The following is a 16,498-nucleotide window of genomic DNA, read 5'->3' on the forward strand; positions in this document are numbered from 1 at the left end:
ACATTAGTGGGTAGCAAGTGATGAGGCAGATATTCTTCCTTCTTTTAGCTAGATGAAGAAGTACTGGCATTTTCAGCCCAGCAGATCTTTAAATTCCTGCAGTGTTTTCCTCAGCCAGCAACACTCCTGCTGCATCTGTTTGTTGGTTGGTTTTTAAAATTTCTAAACTATCTATTTGATCGATGGTCACTTTGAGCGGTGTACAAACATAAGCTGTGTAAACAGTATAAACACATAATTTAACAACAAATAGAGCTACAGTAATATAAAACCAGGCAGTAGCTACAGGTGTTAAACATATATAAGCTCAGTGGGGCTTTTAAGGTGGTATGGTTTGAAAGGTATGCCAAAATAGAAGAGTTTTTAATGGTTTCTTAAAAATCTCTAGAAAGGGGGCAAGCAAATTTCAGACAGTGATTCATTCCAGAGCAGGGGAGCAACCACCAAGAAGGCCTGGTTTCTTGTTTTCTCCTTCTGGGCCTCCCTCGGGATTAGCATCTTCAGCCACCCAGCCTGAGATGCACAGGTACGACAGGCAGTCCATTTTGACAGGAGGCATTCTTGAATCATTAAAGCTTTATAGGTCAGCATCAGTACCTTGAACCTGATATGCAAATAACCAGTAATCAATGGAAAGTGGCCAGTATTGGGGAAATTTCTACCTAAAATTGCTTATTCTTGAAATTATTTGGGTGTGATTTGATATATACTTGCACAGGAATAGGTCCTATTGAACTCAGTGGAATCTAGTCACACCCTGTGCTGTTAGTTTGGTTAAAATGTGAGAATTATGTACTAAACACTTTATAAAAATGTTCTGAAGAGAGGTTTGAAAGAAGAAAGGCTGCTTACATATCCTTCTAGAAGGAAAATTCAAATTCCAAATTTGAGGGGCTGTAAGAAGAAATGTATGAAGTCATATCTGTAGTATGTAGGCAAAATGACAGATCTGTAAAATTCATAAATGATAAGTCTGCCATCTTGACTAAGAAGTTGGAATAGCCAATATCTAGACATTTTAACTCTGAATATCATGACCTATCTGACTTGTGTTTAGTTGGAACAGAGTTACTACCAAATCCAGACACATTATAAAAGAGGGAAAACTTTATTTACAGACTGAATAGCTTAACACATCAAGGCCTGAACCTGGAAGATAATAAATAACATAATTCATCCATTTCAGAATACCGTGTCCTAGGTTATATAACAACCATCAGAGAAACAGCAATTATCAGCACTCAAGAAGGCAGAAGTCAAAATGTTTTGCTAAAATATGTGTTTGTTGCTGTAATAAGTACATGTTCTTAGTGATTTACTGCATCCTTCAGGGATCCAGAAAAATTTTGATTGAGGTGCTGTTCAGTTCTTATACATGTTATATATGTATGTACAACAAAAATTTCTATATATATGGCCAGGGTTCCGGTGTGTTTGTGTGGAATAATGAATGACTGGCAGTCCTTTTGCCTATTAAAACTAGGCAGGAATTTGAAGTCTACACTCCTGAATGAAGTTTGCAGCCCCTTCTGGAAACTAATTTTTAACAGGAAATTGGCAGTGATATTTGGCCATGATTCTTTGTATTTCTGTATGTATTTTTGTTTTTTTCTTCTGCACCATTCGCAACTGTGTGCCCAACCTGATGAAGACCCACCCACACAAGGTCCAAAGCTAGCTTCTGTTTCTAATTCTTACAGGTCTAATAAAAATATTATCCACCCTTGACTTTGGTTTAAATTTCTAGTAACCTACATTCCCGTGTCCACTATCGAGATAAAACTAAGGTGTGTTTACTGGAGGAAGTGCTGGAGTAATCCATTTTATCTGCATTCGCGATTTTAGCTTAGTTCTTCGTATGCTTCGGCGGTTTGTCTACCCATCCGGAGTAGTTCTACAACACGGTCGGCACGAGAAACGAAACAGACAACTGTTCACATACAGCACATAGGTTGCTCTTCCCCTACAAAGGCTGTAACCAGTCCCAAAGCAAGGTTTGTTCGGCTTCCTCCCATTACATCCAGCCCTCTGCTAAGGCCGCCAATGTTCGCATCCCTGCCACTCCGATAGGTGGCGCAGCGGGTTGCTTGTTTCTAAAAGAGGCAAGCTTTGAGGAACCGGAAGTAAAGGGAGGTTCGAGCCGCACCGCTCTTTCCTCTCCGGGCTTCGTCTCTGTGGTCCGTCCTGGCATAGCTTTACGCCGCAGGGTTGCTAAGCGGTCACCGGGTGGAAAGCGGGTCTGAGGCGCGAAAGGAGCCCTTGACGGCGGGACCGGAGAGAAGGGTTTGGGAGTGGTTCGGGCGTTGGGACTTGACACGGGAAAACAGCCGGAGCTCCGTTTCGGACGTTGCGAGCCACCACTCTTCCTGAGTCGAGCCTCCGGCTGACCTGGGGGCGGGGAACTGGCCGGACGGGGAAATGGGCACCAAGGCTGACCCGCTCCTGATTGTGGTGTCCATTCTGGAAGGTAACACGCCGGGCAGGGCGAGTGCCCGTGCAAGAGGGAGGGAAGGAAGGGGAACCCAGGCATTGCCTTTGTGAACGTCGCCGACATGAAGAGCGAGGCAGACCGCTAGATTTGCCCGGTTCGCTTTTGCCATGCACGGGCTTACGAGGTCGTTTGCAACGGGGGTGGTGGCGGCGGCGGCGGCTGTGGTGTGGAAATACTGTAGTATAAATCGGCGAGATAGTCTTTTCACTTGTGCAGCTTTGGAAATGGATGGACCGTTTTCCACATACGCGAAACGCTCACGTTGTGTGTATGTTTTCATACCAGCTGGGTGTTTTTCCGGATGCTTGCAGCAGCTGAACTGTCTCATGGTATATTCTCGAAGGCTTTCACGTCCAGGATCTGATGGTTGTTGTGGGTTTTTCGGGCTCCTTGGCCTGTTCTGAAGGTTGTTCTTCCTAACGTTTCGCCAGTCTCTGTGGCCGGCATCTTCAGAGGACTGGAGTAGGAACTCTGGCCATGCTCTGTTGTTAAAAAAAAACAAAAACAAAAAAAACCACAAATGTTACGGTCAGCAAAGGACAAAAGGGACCCCCTCATCACTGCAAGACTATACCGGATACCTTGCAGCTGTGGACAGGTATATATTGGAACCACAAAACGCAGCATTCACACCAGAATCAAAGAACGTGGGAGACACTGCAGACTAAAAGAACCGGAAAAATCAGCAGTAGCTGAGCATGCCCTAAAACAAGCTGGACATGAAATTCGATTTCAAAATACTGAAGTACTGGACAAGACCAGCAAGCATTATGTTAGACTGTATAGGGAAGCCATTGAAATCCATAAACCCCAACAGAGCTTCAACAAAAAAGAGGAAAGTCTAAAACTTAACAAGGTCCAGCTTCCAGCACTGAAAAATACAGCCTGCAAAAGGTCAACAAAGTCTACCCAGCCACAAGGACCAGTGATTATTGCACAAAAAAAGACACCCATCAATCACAGTGACAGATAATCTCTCCCTCTTATCACAGCAATACATCCACAACAAAAACATGCTGATCGCCATCATCACCCCATCTCCAGAAAAGGACAATAGCTGTTCCCACAGCTATAAATACTCAACTATCCAACAAACAGCAACAGAGCATGGACAGAGTTCCTACTCTAGTCCTTTGAAGATGCCAGCCACAGAGACTGGCAAAATGTCAGGAAGAACAACCTTCAGAACACAGCCAAAGAGCCTGAAAAACCCACAACAACCATGTCTCATGGTGCTTTAATTGAATCAGCCAGGGTCACAACTTCAGCTCATTGCAGCATTTGAGTTCACGGTCGACTTCTAGACAGTGAGTTCTTGGCCAAGGTGTAAGAATTCAACCAAGATTAAGCCCTGGGAGAAGTGAAGTGGATTTAAGTAGGGTAAGGAAAGGTGGTGTTCTGTTAATCTCAGGACAAGTAGAGGGGGAGGAGGAATCATCATTGCCCACATTGAGGACAGAAGCGGTCAGTGGGTTCTGTAATTGAGTGTTCTTGTAATACTTGATTGTAATATCCTGTTAATGTCATACTCTGTTAATGTAACAGAAGTCTTCTGTCTCTTCAGAGTAGTGTTCTACAGCAAGTAGAACACGATTTTGACATGGTGCTTCTGGTATAGGTTCTTATTTTATGGTTTTCTGTGAAATGATCTTGGTTTGTGCTATGCCTTCAGACACAATCTGTAATCTAGAGTGAACAGAAGTGCTTAGGTATCTTGAGGGGTGCTGAAATTGACTGGACAGCCACACATTCAACCTGGTGGTGATGATAGTGATAGACATGAGAAACAGCTCATACTGTAGGCTCTCCCATAAATGTCTTTCTCTTGCACATTGCGTGTTTGTTTCAATCAGCAATGCAAATCTCTTTATCCCCTGTCATTTCACACTAAATGATGATGTAACCTGAGACTAGTTATATAACAATCATTTCCTCTATTGTTTTCTGTCATTAGTGACATCATCATTTTTTGCTATGATTTGGATAAGGGAAATTGTAGAAACCGGCCTCTTATTTCCTCTGACAGTAGTAATTTCCAGAAGGGTAGGCATGTTGTAACTAAAACAACAAAGAGATGCTGCAGAGCTCTTTCATGTTTCAGATTAGTATTTTGTAACATATAACAGAATATGCTCTTTGGAAGATGTATTTTCCTGGCTAAAAAAAACCTTTTGAATATTTGACTCACATTCTGCAATATGCTTAGTTACTTCTGATTGGTGTAATCTGCCCTCATAATTAAAAAAAAACCATATGTACCTGGCTAGGTTCTTCCTGATTCCTTATTTAATATGGCACAGTATTATATTTTCTGGCTCCCTGTGGCCCTGTGCAGGGAGCTCAGATTACCCATTTGGTCCTGGACCTCATAGAGTTTGCCAGTTCCAGTTATCATGTGATGGTGTTGGATTTCTGGCAGTGTTGTGTAGTCCTGTAGCTTCTTGATAAACACATTTTTCTCCTTTTCTAGGCCGTTATTTTCCTAAACGTCCAAAGCATACACTTGTAGTAGAAGCAAAATTTGATGGTGAACAATTAGCTACGGATCCAGTGGAACATACAGATCAACCTGAATTTGCCACAGAACTAGCTTGGGAACTTGACAGGAAAGCACTTCACCAACACAGGTTGTTTTCAGAATTTATTGACTGAAAATCTGTTCCTTTGTTCTGCAAGCAGAAGGCTAGCATTTGGTTACTTAAAACTGTAAATTAACAATTCCCTGCGGGATTCTCAAGTTCGCACTAAGCCAACTAGAGCACTGTGCTCCCAAGAGTCCCAGTGGTGATTCGTTAATTGCAAAAAAGCAACTGAATGTTCTTGTTTCCTTCCACAAATATAAAAAAGCAACAGAATTGCAACCACTTTGTTTGCCTGGTCCATGTTTTCAGAATTTGATTTATAATTTAACAGAAGTTTGTTCTGGAAAAGCCGAAGAGGTATTTTTCCATCACTATTCTTTTTTCATTTTCTGAGGGAAAATTTAGATTGCCAATGAAGAGGGCAATCTTTGTAGTCCCGTTCCTTCTTATTTCAGAAAACAGGTTCTGTTTTTATAATTGTCCTATTCAGCCATTATGAAATAAATGCAGAAGGAGGGGCAGCATGCTAGCCACACATCACTGCTTGGAAGTTTATCTTTGTCTCATAATACGGTTACTGACTTCTAGGAAGCTTTTTACTGCCCCAAACAACCATGACTGATAATGTCATCCTCCTAGCATGACACAGCTCCACGAACAGGATTTTAGCCAGTATTTTTGTTTGTCTAGAAAGTAGAGATAGACACTTACTATAGCTTGGTGCTTCGGCAGATCAGGCCCACAGGTGTTGCTTGGACACCCCAGATTCTATGCCCTGCCTCTTCCTGTGGGTGCCACTCAGAGGAGAAGGCTGGGCTGGGAATCCTGCAGCACTGCTTCTGATTGGGCACCCATGGGATGAGGTAGAGCACAGAATCCAGGAAGCCTGCGCAACATCTGTGGACCTGATCTGGCAAACCATGTCAGAGCACCAAATCACAGTAAGTGCCTATCTTTCATAAAAAGCCTTTTTGCATCAAGGGAGCCCTTCTTTTCAAAATCACGTTTGTCATGAGAAACATAAGGGGCAAGGCTATTCTATTCTTACCTTGCCTGTTCATTTTGTAACATCTGACTATTCACTGTATACTGGGAGCTTATTGAAAAGAATAAACATTTTGTTGCTGTGAACATTGATTGTAAACTAACAGTGTTTCTTTATTCTTAAAAGTATACATATTTTTTAGAACTTAAAATAAATATTAAAATGATGTTATCAATCCTTGACTTAACCAAAGCTTGTTATGTTTTAAAAAGAATTCTGGGGAAATCTGAAGGATTGAAGCGTATATGCCCATTTTCAAACTCTCTTATTGCTCTGCATTTTTATTTTCTCACAGGTTACAGCGTACACCTATCAAGTTACAGTGCTTTGCTATGGATTCATTGTCGGTAGCTAAAGAGGCTGTAGGTTACATTGTACTAGATTTAAGAGCAGTTCAGGAAAGCAAACAGGTAATATTTTTTAATTTGGTCTATTTGAGGATGGAAAACTTTTGATCTTTTACATATTTCTGGCCTGTAGTTCCCATGAGGCTTTCCAGAATGGATAGATAGATTCTTCTGACATGCCAGTTGATCAAAATGCATCTTTCGGTCTTTGTGTCTATTTTCATTTTATTTAAGCAGCTGGCATGATCAGAGGCTGCTGTTCACTAAAGGGATTTAATAGATTTTCCTTTGTCTTTCTGTAGGTTAAGTGGGAGTCATAACTTAGTAACTCCATAAGACGCACCTTTCCATAAGATGCACCAATTTTTTAGGAGAAGAAAACAGGAAAATATAATCTGTTTTCTTCGCTCCATAAGACGCACAGACTTTCCACCCCCCCTGTTTTGTGGGAAAAAAGTGCATCTTATGGTGCAAAAAATACGGTATGTAGAACATGTACAATATAAGTAAATGCATTTTTTCCCTATGAAGAGATTTTTGATGCACTACTGCAGGTTTGAACTATACAGTAAGAGACAAACTGCCTTCAGAGAAGAAATCACATGAAATACTTTTAACTTTTATCTTGAAATTTGTAATTGGAACAAGGGATTCACCAGATAATGAACTCCTTGAGCCGTCTATCACCACACCATATTAGTATGAAGTGAAATCACACACTCCACTTAATGTTAGAGATGGGAAATTCGTATTTGTCTCCTAAGGGAGACAAATACAAAGCCTGTCATCAGAGCTGTCTGGCTTGATTAAACTCTCCCCTCCCAACTGGACGTCCACTTACAGCTTCCTGTGTGGCATGTGCTGCAGTTGTTCTTCCCTCCTCGACAATCGTGGAAATAGGCTGGCTGGGGATTCTCTGCCTCTCTGCGCTGCTGGCCAGTTCAGCAAGAGGGTGGGATGACAAGACTTTCCACACAGTCAGATAATAAGTAGAGATGGGGAACTTTATTTGTCCCTGGGGCGACAAATGCAAAGCCAGCTGCCACAACTGGCTGGTCTGATCAAACCCCCTCCCACCCAGGTGTCCAGTTACAGCTTCCAGTGTGGCGCATACTGCCATCAGTCTTCTCTCCCTGCCAGTTACAGAAGTAGCCTGGATGAGGCTTCCGTGCCTCCTTGCATTGCCGGCCAGTCAGCAACTGTGCAGAGAGACTTGTTATCCTGCCTCCTTGCTGGATTGGTCAGCAGTGCAGGGAGGCGTGGAAGCCCCAACCAGGCTACCTCCGCGATTGGTGCAGAGAGAAAACTTATGGCAGTGCACGCCATACTGTAAGCTGTAAGCAGACACCCAGTTGGGGGGGAGGAGAGGGTTTAATCAGACCAGCCAGCTGTGGAGACGGGCTCCGTATTCATTTCCCCCCAGGAGACGAATACGAATTCCCCATCTCTACTTATTATCTAATCAGCAGAGGAAAAAATACTGCCCCTCATGGATCTCTAGTGTAGGGATAAATCTGATCCTGTATTAAATGTTCAAAATCCTTAGTATGCTTGGCAAAAGTTGTTGTTTTAATCTAGGTGTGACATGATCTCAAATTTGTCTTATTGGATGTTATATCCATTGGAGTGTAGTAGTAATACTACAGCCATGAAGAATAATTTATTTTAAAGTTCATTTTAAATTTAGTTCCCTTATATTTGTTTCCAATTCAACTATATCATAATAGATTACTACTGCATATTTATGATTTTAAGTGCATTTTTTCTCCTTTCCTTTTTAAAAAATTCTGCAGCCACCAAAGTGGTATCCTTTACTTAGCAATAGATATACAAAGTTTAAACCTGAGCTACAACTAAGTGTCATGTTAGAAGCTGATACCAAAGCATCCGTGGATGGTTTTAAAGCCAAGGAAGCACCTCCCAGAGATGTAACAGGTTAGTACAACAATGCAAGCTGCAGCAAACACTGTTGTGTACTTGGAATCAGTGGTAATCCTAGGAATTTCATCAACTCTACAAATATCCTTAAATATAGTTACTGACTAGTTTACAGTCTGTTTTCTTTCCCCTACTTAATAATTCGTTTACTGAAAAATGCCTTGCATTCTGGAATTGAGAGGTGCTCAAAAGCACTGTTAGTAATTGTATGTGTTCTTATTACATTATGTTGCACCTAATTTGGGATTCCATTTCTTCAAAACTAGATCTGTAGTCTTCCTACTCCTGTTCTGAAGAGTTTGACAGCAAATTTTTTATTGCTTATAATTAATTTGTTATCTGTAGGAAGTGAAATCACCTTTGTTCATTTCAAATTACTAATTTCAGTGTAGAGTTAGTTTTTATTTAGAGACAGTGATAGCTGAAATTCTCTTGCTCAGCTATAAGTGCATAATGTGCAGCTGTGGAAGTGGTAGCAAAAATCACAACAGTGTGGAAGTAATAGCCACAAAGCATTACAGGCGTGCCACGCAACAGTTGCAGCGTGAATTGTGCAATTGATTGCACAATCAAATTGTGCAATACTGGCTGGTTAGGTGTAATGCCTAGCACACTTCTGTAGGTACAACTTTACCTTATGCCAGCTTGAACAGGATTTCAGTCTGCAATTTGATGTATTTGATCGCGTATCATATTCTGTCTTGAGACTGAAAAAGTTCAGAACATACATATAATCATAGCACAAATGGCACCTTTGAGTGGATAACAAGGGTTAGACCCATTTCTTTATGTCAGAGTTAACCTATCACATGAATAAATGTTCTGGACCATAAGCAACCAAGTAACATCAAGGAATAGGAAATATTAATCTCATGTGTATCAAGGTTTGTTTTTCCCCAATGACTTAGTTTTCTTTTATTATTTTCCTTTCTACTCTGCATGTAAACTAGTAATCTTTCCTGCTGTTCTCATTGAAAAATAAGAATACATTCTTGCTACTGGAAGACATCCCAGAAAAAATGATTAATTTATGCAGTTCTCCTATTTATTCTATATAGTTTTTACCTTTTACCTTTGTTTTCATTTGATTTTCTATCTCAAAGCTTATTTAAATACCTTTATCAAGATTAGTAAAGTACAACCTCAATGGAGTATTGCAAAAGGTGAGTTTTCTTTTCTTATCTGTTCTTTATACCTTTATTTTCTTTCTTAATTCTTTTCAGTTCTCTCTTGGGGACAAAATTAAAATGGACTGTAAAACATTATTAGCATGGATGGTGTAACTTGAATTTGCCCTGATATTTGTCAGTCTCACAGTTTAGAACATTATTTATAAGAAGTAATTCATTAGATGTTATTTATTATTGTTTTTCCCTTTCCAAGAAATGTGTTGTTTGTTACTTTAACAATAATGTGTTAATAATGCATTATTCATAATTTACATTTTAGTTTAATTATTGTTGTTATTATAATGCAAAAATGAATCTTAAACAGGGGAAAAGATTCCAAATCTCTCAAAACAATTTTAAAAGCAACAAGTAAAAATTACTACCAATTGTTACATTATTTCACAAAATAATCTTATGCTATTGTCATCTCCCTAAAAAATGTACATTACTTGCAGCTATAGATTGGAAATGTGATTGAAAATCACTATCATGTTAGTATTTGAAAAATCGTGATATATTAACATTAATGATAACTGCCTTTTGGGGATAACATCTCACTGTTGAAAAATGCCTTAACAGTTGAAAAATGTTCCTAAGTCCTACAGAATGATTCCCAAAAGTAGCATTTTTACAGTGGTGCCTCGCAAGACAATGTTAATTCGTTCCGTGAAAAGCGCTGTCTTATGAAAACATCGTCTTGTGAAACGAAAAAGCCCATTGAAATGCTTTGAAGCCTGTTCAGTGCGTTCCAATGGGCTGAAAACTCACAGTCCAGCGAAGATCCTCCATAGGGGTGGCAATTTTCGCTACCTGTAAAGCGGGAATCCGTCCTGAAAACACAGCGGGGAGCCATTTTGCACATTTAGAACCGCCAATCAGCTGTTTCAGAAACATCGTTTAGCGAAAAATCGGTTCCCGAAGCAGGGAACCGATCATCGTTAAGCGAATTTTCCCCATAGGAACATCATTTTGCAATCGCAAAAGCAATCGCAAAAACTTCATCATCAAGCGGTTTCGTTGTTTAACGAGACAATCGTTAAGCGAGGCACCACTGTACTTATGATGCCCCAAGTCATAACTAGAGGTGGCATTAATGAGGGTCCACTTACAAATGGGTCTGCAGAATGTGATCCACTTGTCACTCTTCAACCTTGCAGCGAGGCTTGTCCTCCCACTTCCTCCCAGGAGTGGTGAGCGGATCACGCGCTGCAGAGCCATTCGTAGAATCACGCTGTCCATGTCCGCGGCAGATCAGTGACTGGACCGTCCAGATGCATGGGGCTGGACCCTCGTTAACACCACCTGTGCAGGGATATTTATATTCGTATGTGAATACCCCAATCTCTAGTCATAACACACTGACACTAAAAAGAAAAATCATTATGTCAATTTTACTATAAAAAATAACAAGTGACCACCAAGATCCAATGGTGTACTGTCATATCCAGCCCCAGCAAAAACAGGACTTTCCTCTACTAGCATTATATAGTTCGTCATGGTGCTATGTGGGGTGCAGTTGGGAGTTTACAGGAGGGAGATAGGTTTGCTAATTTTGGTGAAAGCAATAGAATCCCACAGAAGTAAACCATTGGATCTTCAATGTAATTATGATGACTCACATGTTTCTTCCAAGCTCTGCATATAATGCATTAATTCCATGTTCTGGTTAATCTTCAGAAAAATTGAGAGCATGCTGTTATTTTATTGCAATTCCTTTTCTTGACTTACAGAAGAAAGAGATATGGAAGAACTTCTGATTCATTGAACTGTTCAATATTAAGAATAATCTTGACAATGTATGAATCCATGGCTAGCTGTTTCTCCAATTCAGTAAAAAGAGACCCATTAAGAAAATGAATCTTTATTAAGAGGCCGAAATTTCTTAAACATTTCAGTAGCATAAGGCCAGAGAAATAAAGTATTTGGAAGTAGACTTGTGGCAAGTTAATAAAGTTGTTTTGTATGTCCACTAGAGATGAGCTTAATTTTTTTTTAAAAAAATCACCAAATTTGTTTTTAAAATTGTTAATTCATCAGTTTGTATTTGTACTAATCAGTGCATCTGACGAATACAAATCAATGAATTTTTAGCAATTTTTTCTTCATCAAGTTGTTTGGTTCTAAAATGGCCACCAGACATCTAGAGACACCAAAACTGCAGGGAAGCTTCCTCTGACTCACTTCTACAGTCGTTCCAAGTTTGGTGAAGATTGGATTTCCTCATGCCAGCTGCTAAGGGGAACTTTCCTGGGGGGGATTTATTTTGTGGGTGTATACCTTGGATGTCTAAAACACAACCTTCACCAAACTTTGAGGGATTGTAGAGGAGAGCCCGTAGAAGGTTCTCCGTGATTTCAGTTTCTCTAGGTGCCTGGGGGAAACTTTCCTGGTGGTGGGCCTTCTTGTGGGTATATAATTCCAACATCTGAAACCCAAATTTCGCCAAACTTGCAGAACTGGTAGAGGAGAGTCAGTGGAAGCTTCCCTGTAGGAATTTGGTCTCTAGGTGCTTGGGGAGCCATTTTATAGGGATTTAAACTAAAAAATGAATTGACAAATCGATTTGTCAATTCTTCAGAATAAATGTAATTTGTGATTTGTCAGCCTTGATGAATCATGAATCAAGATGAATCACCATCTCTAAAGTCTTATCGATGGAAATGGTTAGATTACTACTGAGCTTATCTGCCCCTGTACAAACCTAGCACGAGTAGCCAATATTCTCCATTTTTAAAAGTAGCCTTTTTAAAGCAATGCTCTTCTCCATGTAAATTTCACCTGAAAAATATTTTCAGAAATTTCCTCATGATGGAATATATAATATCACCATTTGGTGGTTTGGTTTGGAAGATGACCAAAGGCATTTACTTTCTTTTTAAGTGGCTCGTCAACTCCCTGGTTTAGATCCCAAAAATCTTGCAGCAGTGTTGAATGAAGAGGAGGGCTATCATCAGATTGGACCAGCAGAACACTGCAGAGACTACTTTGTTTTGTCTGTTACAGTTGCTTTTGCTGCGCAATTAGAACAGGTAACTGGCTCAACTTTACATTGCGGTTTGCTTTGGCTCTAAGTACTGAGTGTTGCTGGTACCAGACCTCCAAAATAAAAATAATGTAATGGTTTGATTAGAGATATGCACTGTCTTCAAGGAAAAGTTGCAAACCAAACTTTTTTGACCCAGACAACTCCAAGGTCAGTTGGCCAGCACAACAGGTGATACAAGTTCACTCTTGTTTGTATTGTAATTAAAATAGTAGCACAAGGAGGAGATCCCATGGGGAGAGGAGTCTAATACTTGAGCCACCAGTGAAGCCCCAGAACTCTGCTGCATGATGTAATTGCTGAGACCCTGGGGAGGGTACAGGGTGCGGTTACTGTATATCCCCAGCAACTGCTTGGGCAGCCATTTCACACCAAGATAGGATGGAGGGAGAGGCTAGCTACTGTGTTTTGGATTGTTCTATTTTTAATGTATATTAATCAATTTAAACTTTTGCATTGCACTAGTTCAATTGCTGGAGGAGGAATATAGATGGATGACTCATTTCTTTCTCGTGTGCTTAGATTGGATAGTTTATGGTAACAGGGACTATCCTTCCTCCTTCCTTTTCTTCTTGGTGCACTGCAGTGAAATGTTAATACCTGCTGGTTTTGTAGTCTGTTGGAAGAAGTGAGAAGAACTAAGTATTTCTGTATTCAGATCAGCCTTTCTCTTCAAGTTAGACTTTTGGTGCATCATTTTGTGTCTTGTGTAGACAGATTGTTGGAAGCTAGGTTACTGTTTGGAAGAATCCTCTACATAGGAAGGCCAGTTGTGGTTTCTCTCCCACATATTGCTGCTTCTTTGAGTGGCGTCACAAATTTGGTACAAAATGCTGTGGACAACATTCTCTCTAATTTTCCACCAGCAGTGGGTGGGGGTTCTGCCCCTGCATGTGGGGTTTCGACCATGACCAGAACCAAATGGGCAGCAACACTGACTGTGGGTGTGCAGCACTGGTGCGGTGCTGGGCAGCCGCACAGCTTAGAAGGAATGTTGGCTATGGAAGATTGTGTCTTGTTACTGCAGGTTGTGCCTGATTGCTTTGTGGTTCTTCCAGTTGCTTGAGTTATATATTATATATTATGTACCTGCCTAAACATCTAAAATTTTGAATAGATCTCAAAAATAGCTTGTTTATTTTTATACCTTGTGAAAGCAGCTTGGAAAAACAAGTAGGATGTGGATCTAAGCTTGATCTCTGGCTTTCCCGTTTTCTGTTGTTACCCATGTAGCATGCAGAATATTTAAATAATGGAATAAACTTTTCACAATGTGGAGCATATTTTATTGGGATTTGGAGGGGAGGGAAGCTGCATATTGTTTTTTACCTCTTTATTTATCATAGTTAATCCCAACTACAATGAAACTTCCTGAGCGACAGCCTGAATTTTTCTTCTACTATTCACTGCTGGGCAACGATGTTACAAATGAACCATTCACCAACTTGATGAATCCAAACTTTGAGCCAGAAAGAGCATCTGTTAGAATCCGCAGTAGCGTTGAAGTTCTAAGAGCTTATTTTTTGGCTCATTCAAAGTTGCAGGTAAGCAGCTACTTCTTTTCTATTCTTAATTATGCTTTTGTTTTGTTTTGTTTTTTGATCTGAAGTCGAGACTTCCATTTAAGTCCAAAACATAGATTTGGAATACCAAAACTATGAGAAATACTTTGTGTTTTGGATAGAATCCAAGGGATAAAATTGACTTAAGCATCTGGTAGTAAATGGTCATGAGCTTGCAGTGATTTAAGAGTACTATCATTTCTAGTCTGTATTTCCTACTCTACAGGCAAGAATTAGCAAACATAAGATGTGTCTTGCTAGATCAGCACAATAATCCATCTGGTCCAGAACTGTATTGTATTTCTCTCAGCATCAGTCTGCATCAGGAGCGGGTGATCTTTAAGGTTCAAAGAGCCAGTTTTTACATTGGCTAGCAACCTGAGAGCTGAAGTTCGAAAGAGATAAAGCTTGTGGGAAAGGGCATGGTCAAATAAGCTAATTTGCATAATAATTTTTGAAAACTTTTAGAAATTCCCCCAAAAATACAAAATCAGTTCAACAAGGATTGAAAAAAATTGCCAAACTTTTAATTTTGACAAACTTGATAATATATTTGCTTTCAATAAAATTATAATACTAGTAATTATACTACTAGTAATTATAATACTAGTAATTTCAGTAGTTAGTTTCGAAGAGTATCTCCACCCCACATTTTTTTCTTATGGAATTGCTTGGAACTCTTATATATTTTTAAATATTAAATACTTTTTAATCAGTAGAGTAGTAGTAGAATTCATAGCTAATGTTAGCAATTGCTTTGGAAGAATCTCACCATCCCCAACCTTTTAAAAATGTATTTTAAGAATGGTTGTGGGTTTTTCGGGCTCTTTGGCCATGTTCTGAAGGTTGTTCTTCCTAACGTTTCGCCAGTCTCTGTGGCCGGCATCTTCAGAGGACCAGAGCACAGAGTGCTGTCCTCTGAAGATGCCGGCCACAGAGACTGGTGAAACATTAGGACGAACAACCTTCAGAACACGGCCAAAGAGCCTGAAATACCCACAACAACCATTAGATCCTGGCCGCGAAAGCCTTCGCGAATATATTTTAAGAATTCTCACAACTCCAGTAAGCCACAGAGAGGAAACACATCAGCATCAACTCTGTTATCCAGACAGTCCACTGTCTAGCAAGTCTGGGAGGGAAGAAGCAACCAAATAATTGCCAGTTGAAACAGGAAGAGCAGTGAAGCACAGAAGTGCAAGGAGAATATTCATAAACAAAGTAATTAGTGAAGGTACTTTAGATGTAAGAAACTTCAGTAAACGACAGGAAGTTATTTATTTGCTACAGTATATATTAGGAACACCATGTACAGCTGCTTCCAAGTTGCAGAAACTGAACTGCCAATGTTGTGGTGGCATCTTTTAAAATGTTATATATGGTGGCTTAAAGAGGTCACACATAGCTCATGTGCTGCATCATGTCCATCCAGAAGAGACAAAAGCAGTGGTGGTCTGCTCTTTGTTGTCAGCATTTTCTGTTCAGATATACGTACTGAGATTGCTGCCAGGATTCAATAAACCCAGTTGCTTCTTTGCTAGAGGCACCAGTTCTCCTTCAGCTGGTGAGAACACTTGTTTTCTCCAAAAGCCTTGTTGGAATAACCAGCTCAGCTAACAGTGCCACCCTAGGTGGAGGCAGAAGCACTCACAGTGGGAAGCTATCTTCACTTCCCTCCTCAATGCTTAGGGAAGGGAAGGGAAGGAACTTTTTATCCTGCAAACACAGGAGGGAATGGAATGATACTGCTTCCTCCTCGACTACTACTCAGTAGAAAGAGACTAAAATCACATCCCTCAAAATCTTCCACCTGAGGCCTTTCTCTCAGGAAAGCCCCGTTTAGGTGCTTGTAAGATGTCTGTCAAGTACAGCTCCCACAGTGGAAAGTTATGGGATTTGTACTCCAAGAAATCTGAAAATCCCATCCTTAAATATTACCAAGGTCAGTGTGGTGTAGCGGATAAACTGTGAAACAAGCATTGAGGAGATCAGTGTTCAAATCTCTACTCAACTATGGACACTCACCAAGACAATGGTAAACCAAATCATGAATGTCTCATATAGCTAAACAATCCTGTTAGGATCAACGTATATTGAAAGTGAGTTTATAGTGCATAATAATAACCATCACAATATTATGTGACATGTTTGTTAAAGACATACAGAGAGATAAATGTGTGAGGCAACTGGCACCTCTTTGTTCATGCCCCAACAACTGCAGTGTATGATGAAGCTTGCAGATTTTGTAGTAAGCATGAATCTGGTTCAAACTGCAGACTTCCTAGTATAGCAGCAGCATGGTTTTATAGGTCTCTCCCTTC

General features: G+C 40.2%; 1 protein-coding gene across 2 annotated transcripts in view; it reads left to right on the forward strand.

Annotated features, from left to right (window-relative positions):
* The first annotated feature begins 2,174 nt into the window (after positions 1-2,174).
* Positions 2,175-16,498, forward strand: part of CEP120 (centrosomal protein 120) — a 45,251-nt gene continuing 30,927 nt past the window's right edge. Inside the window, exons 1-7 of one of the 2 annotated variants that reach the window (XM_072992415.2) lie at positions 2,281-2,467; positions 4,962-5,118; positions 6,414-6,528; positions 8,259-8,400; positions 9,507-9,566; positions 12,453-12,601; positions 13,962-14,159. In XM_072992415.2, coding sequence (XP_072848516.2) covers positions 2,419-2,467; positions 4,962-5,118; positions 6,414-6,528; positions 8,259-8,400; positions 9,507-9,566; positions 12,453-12,601; positions 13,962-14,159 — 870 coding nt within the window. In that variant the 5' untranslated portion in view covers positions 2,281-2,418. Of the gene's footprint in view, positions 2,468-4,961; positions 5,119-6,413; positions 6,529-8,258; positions 8,401-9,506; positions 9,567-12,452; positions 12,602-13,961; positions 14,160-16,498 lie in introns of both variants that reach the window. The other variant, XM_020790658.3, reaches the window with a different exon arrangement.

This window comes from Pogona vitticeps, chromosome 2 (genome assembly GCF_051106095.1).
Source record: "Pogona vitticeps strain Pit_001003342236 chromosome 2, PviZW2.1, whole genome shotgun sequence".
Lineage (NCBI taxonomy): Eukaryota > Metazoa > Chordata > Lepidosauria > Squamata > Agamidae > Pogona > Pogona vitticeps.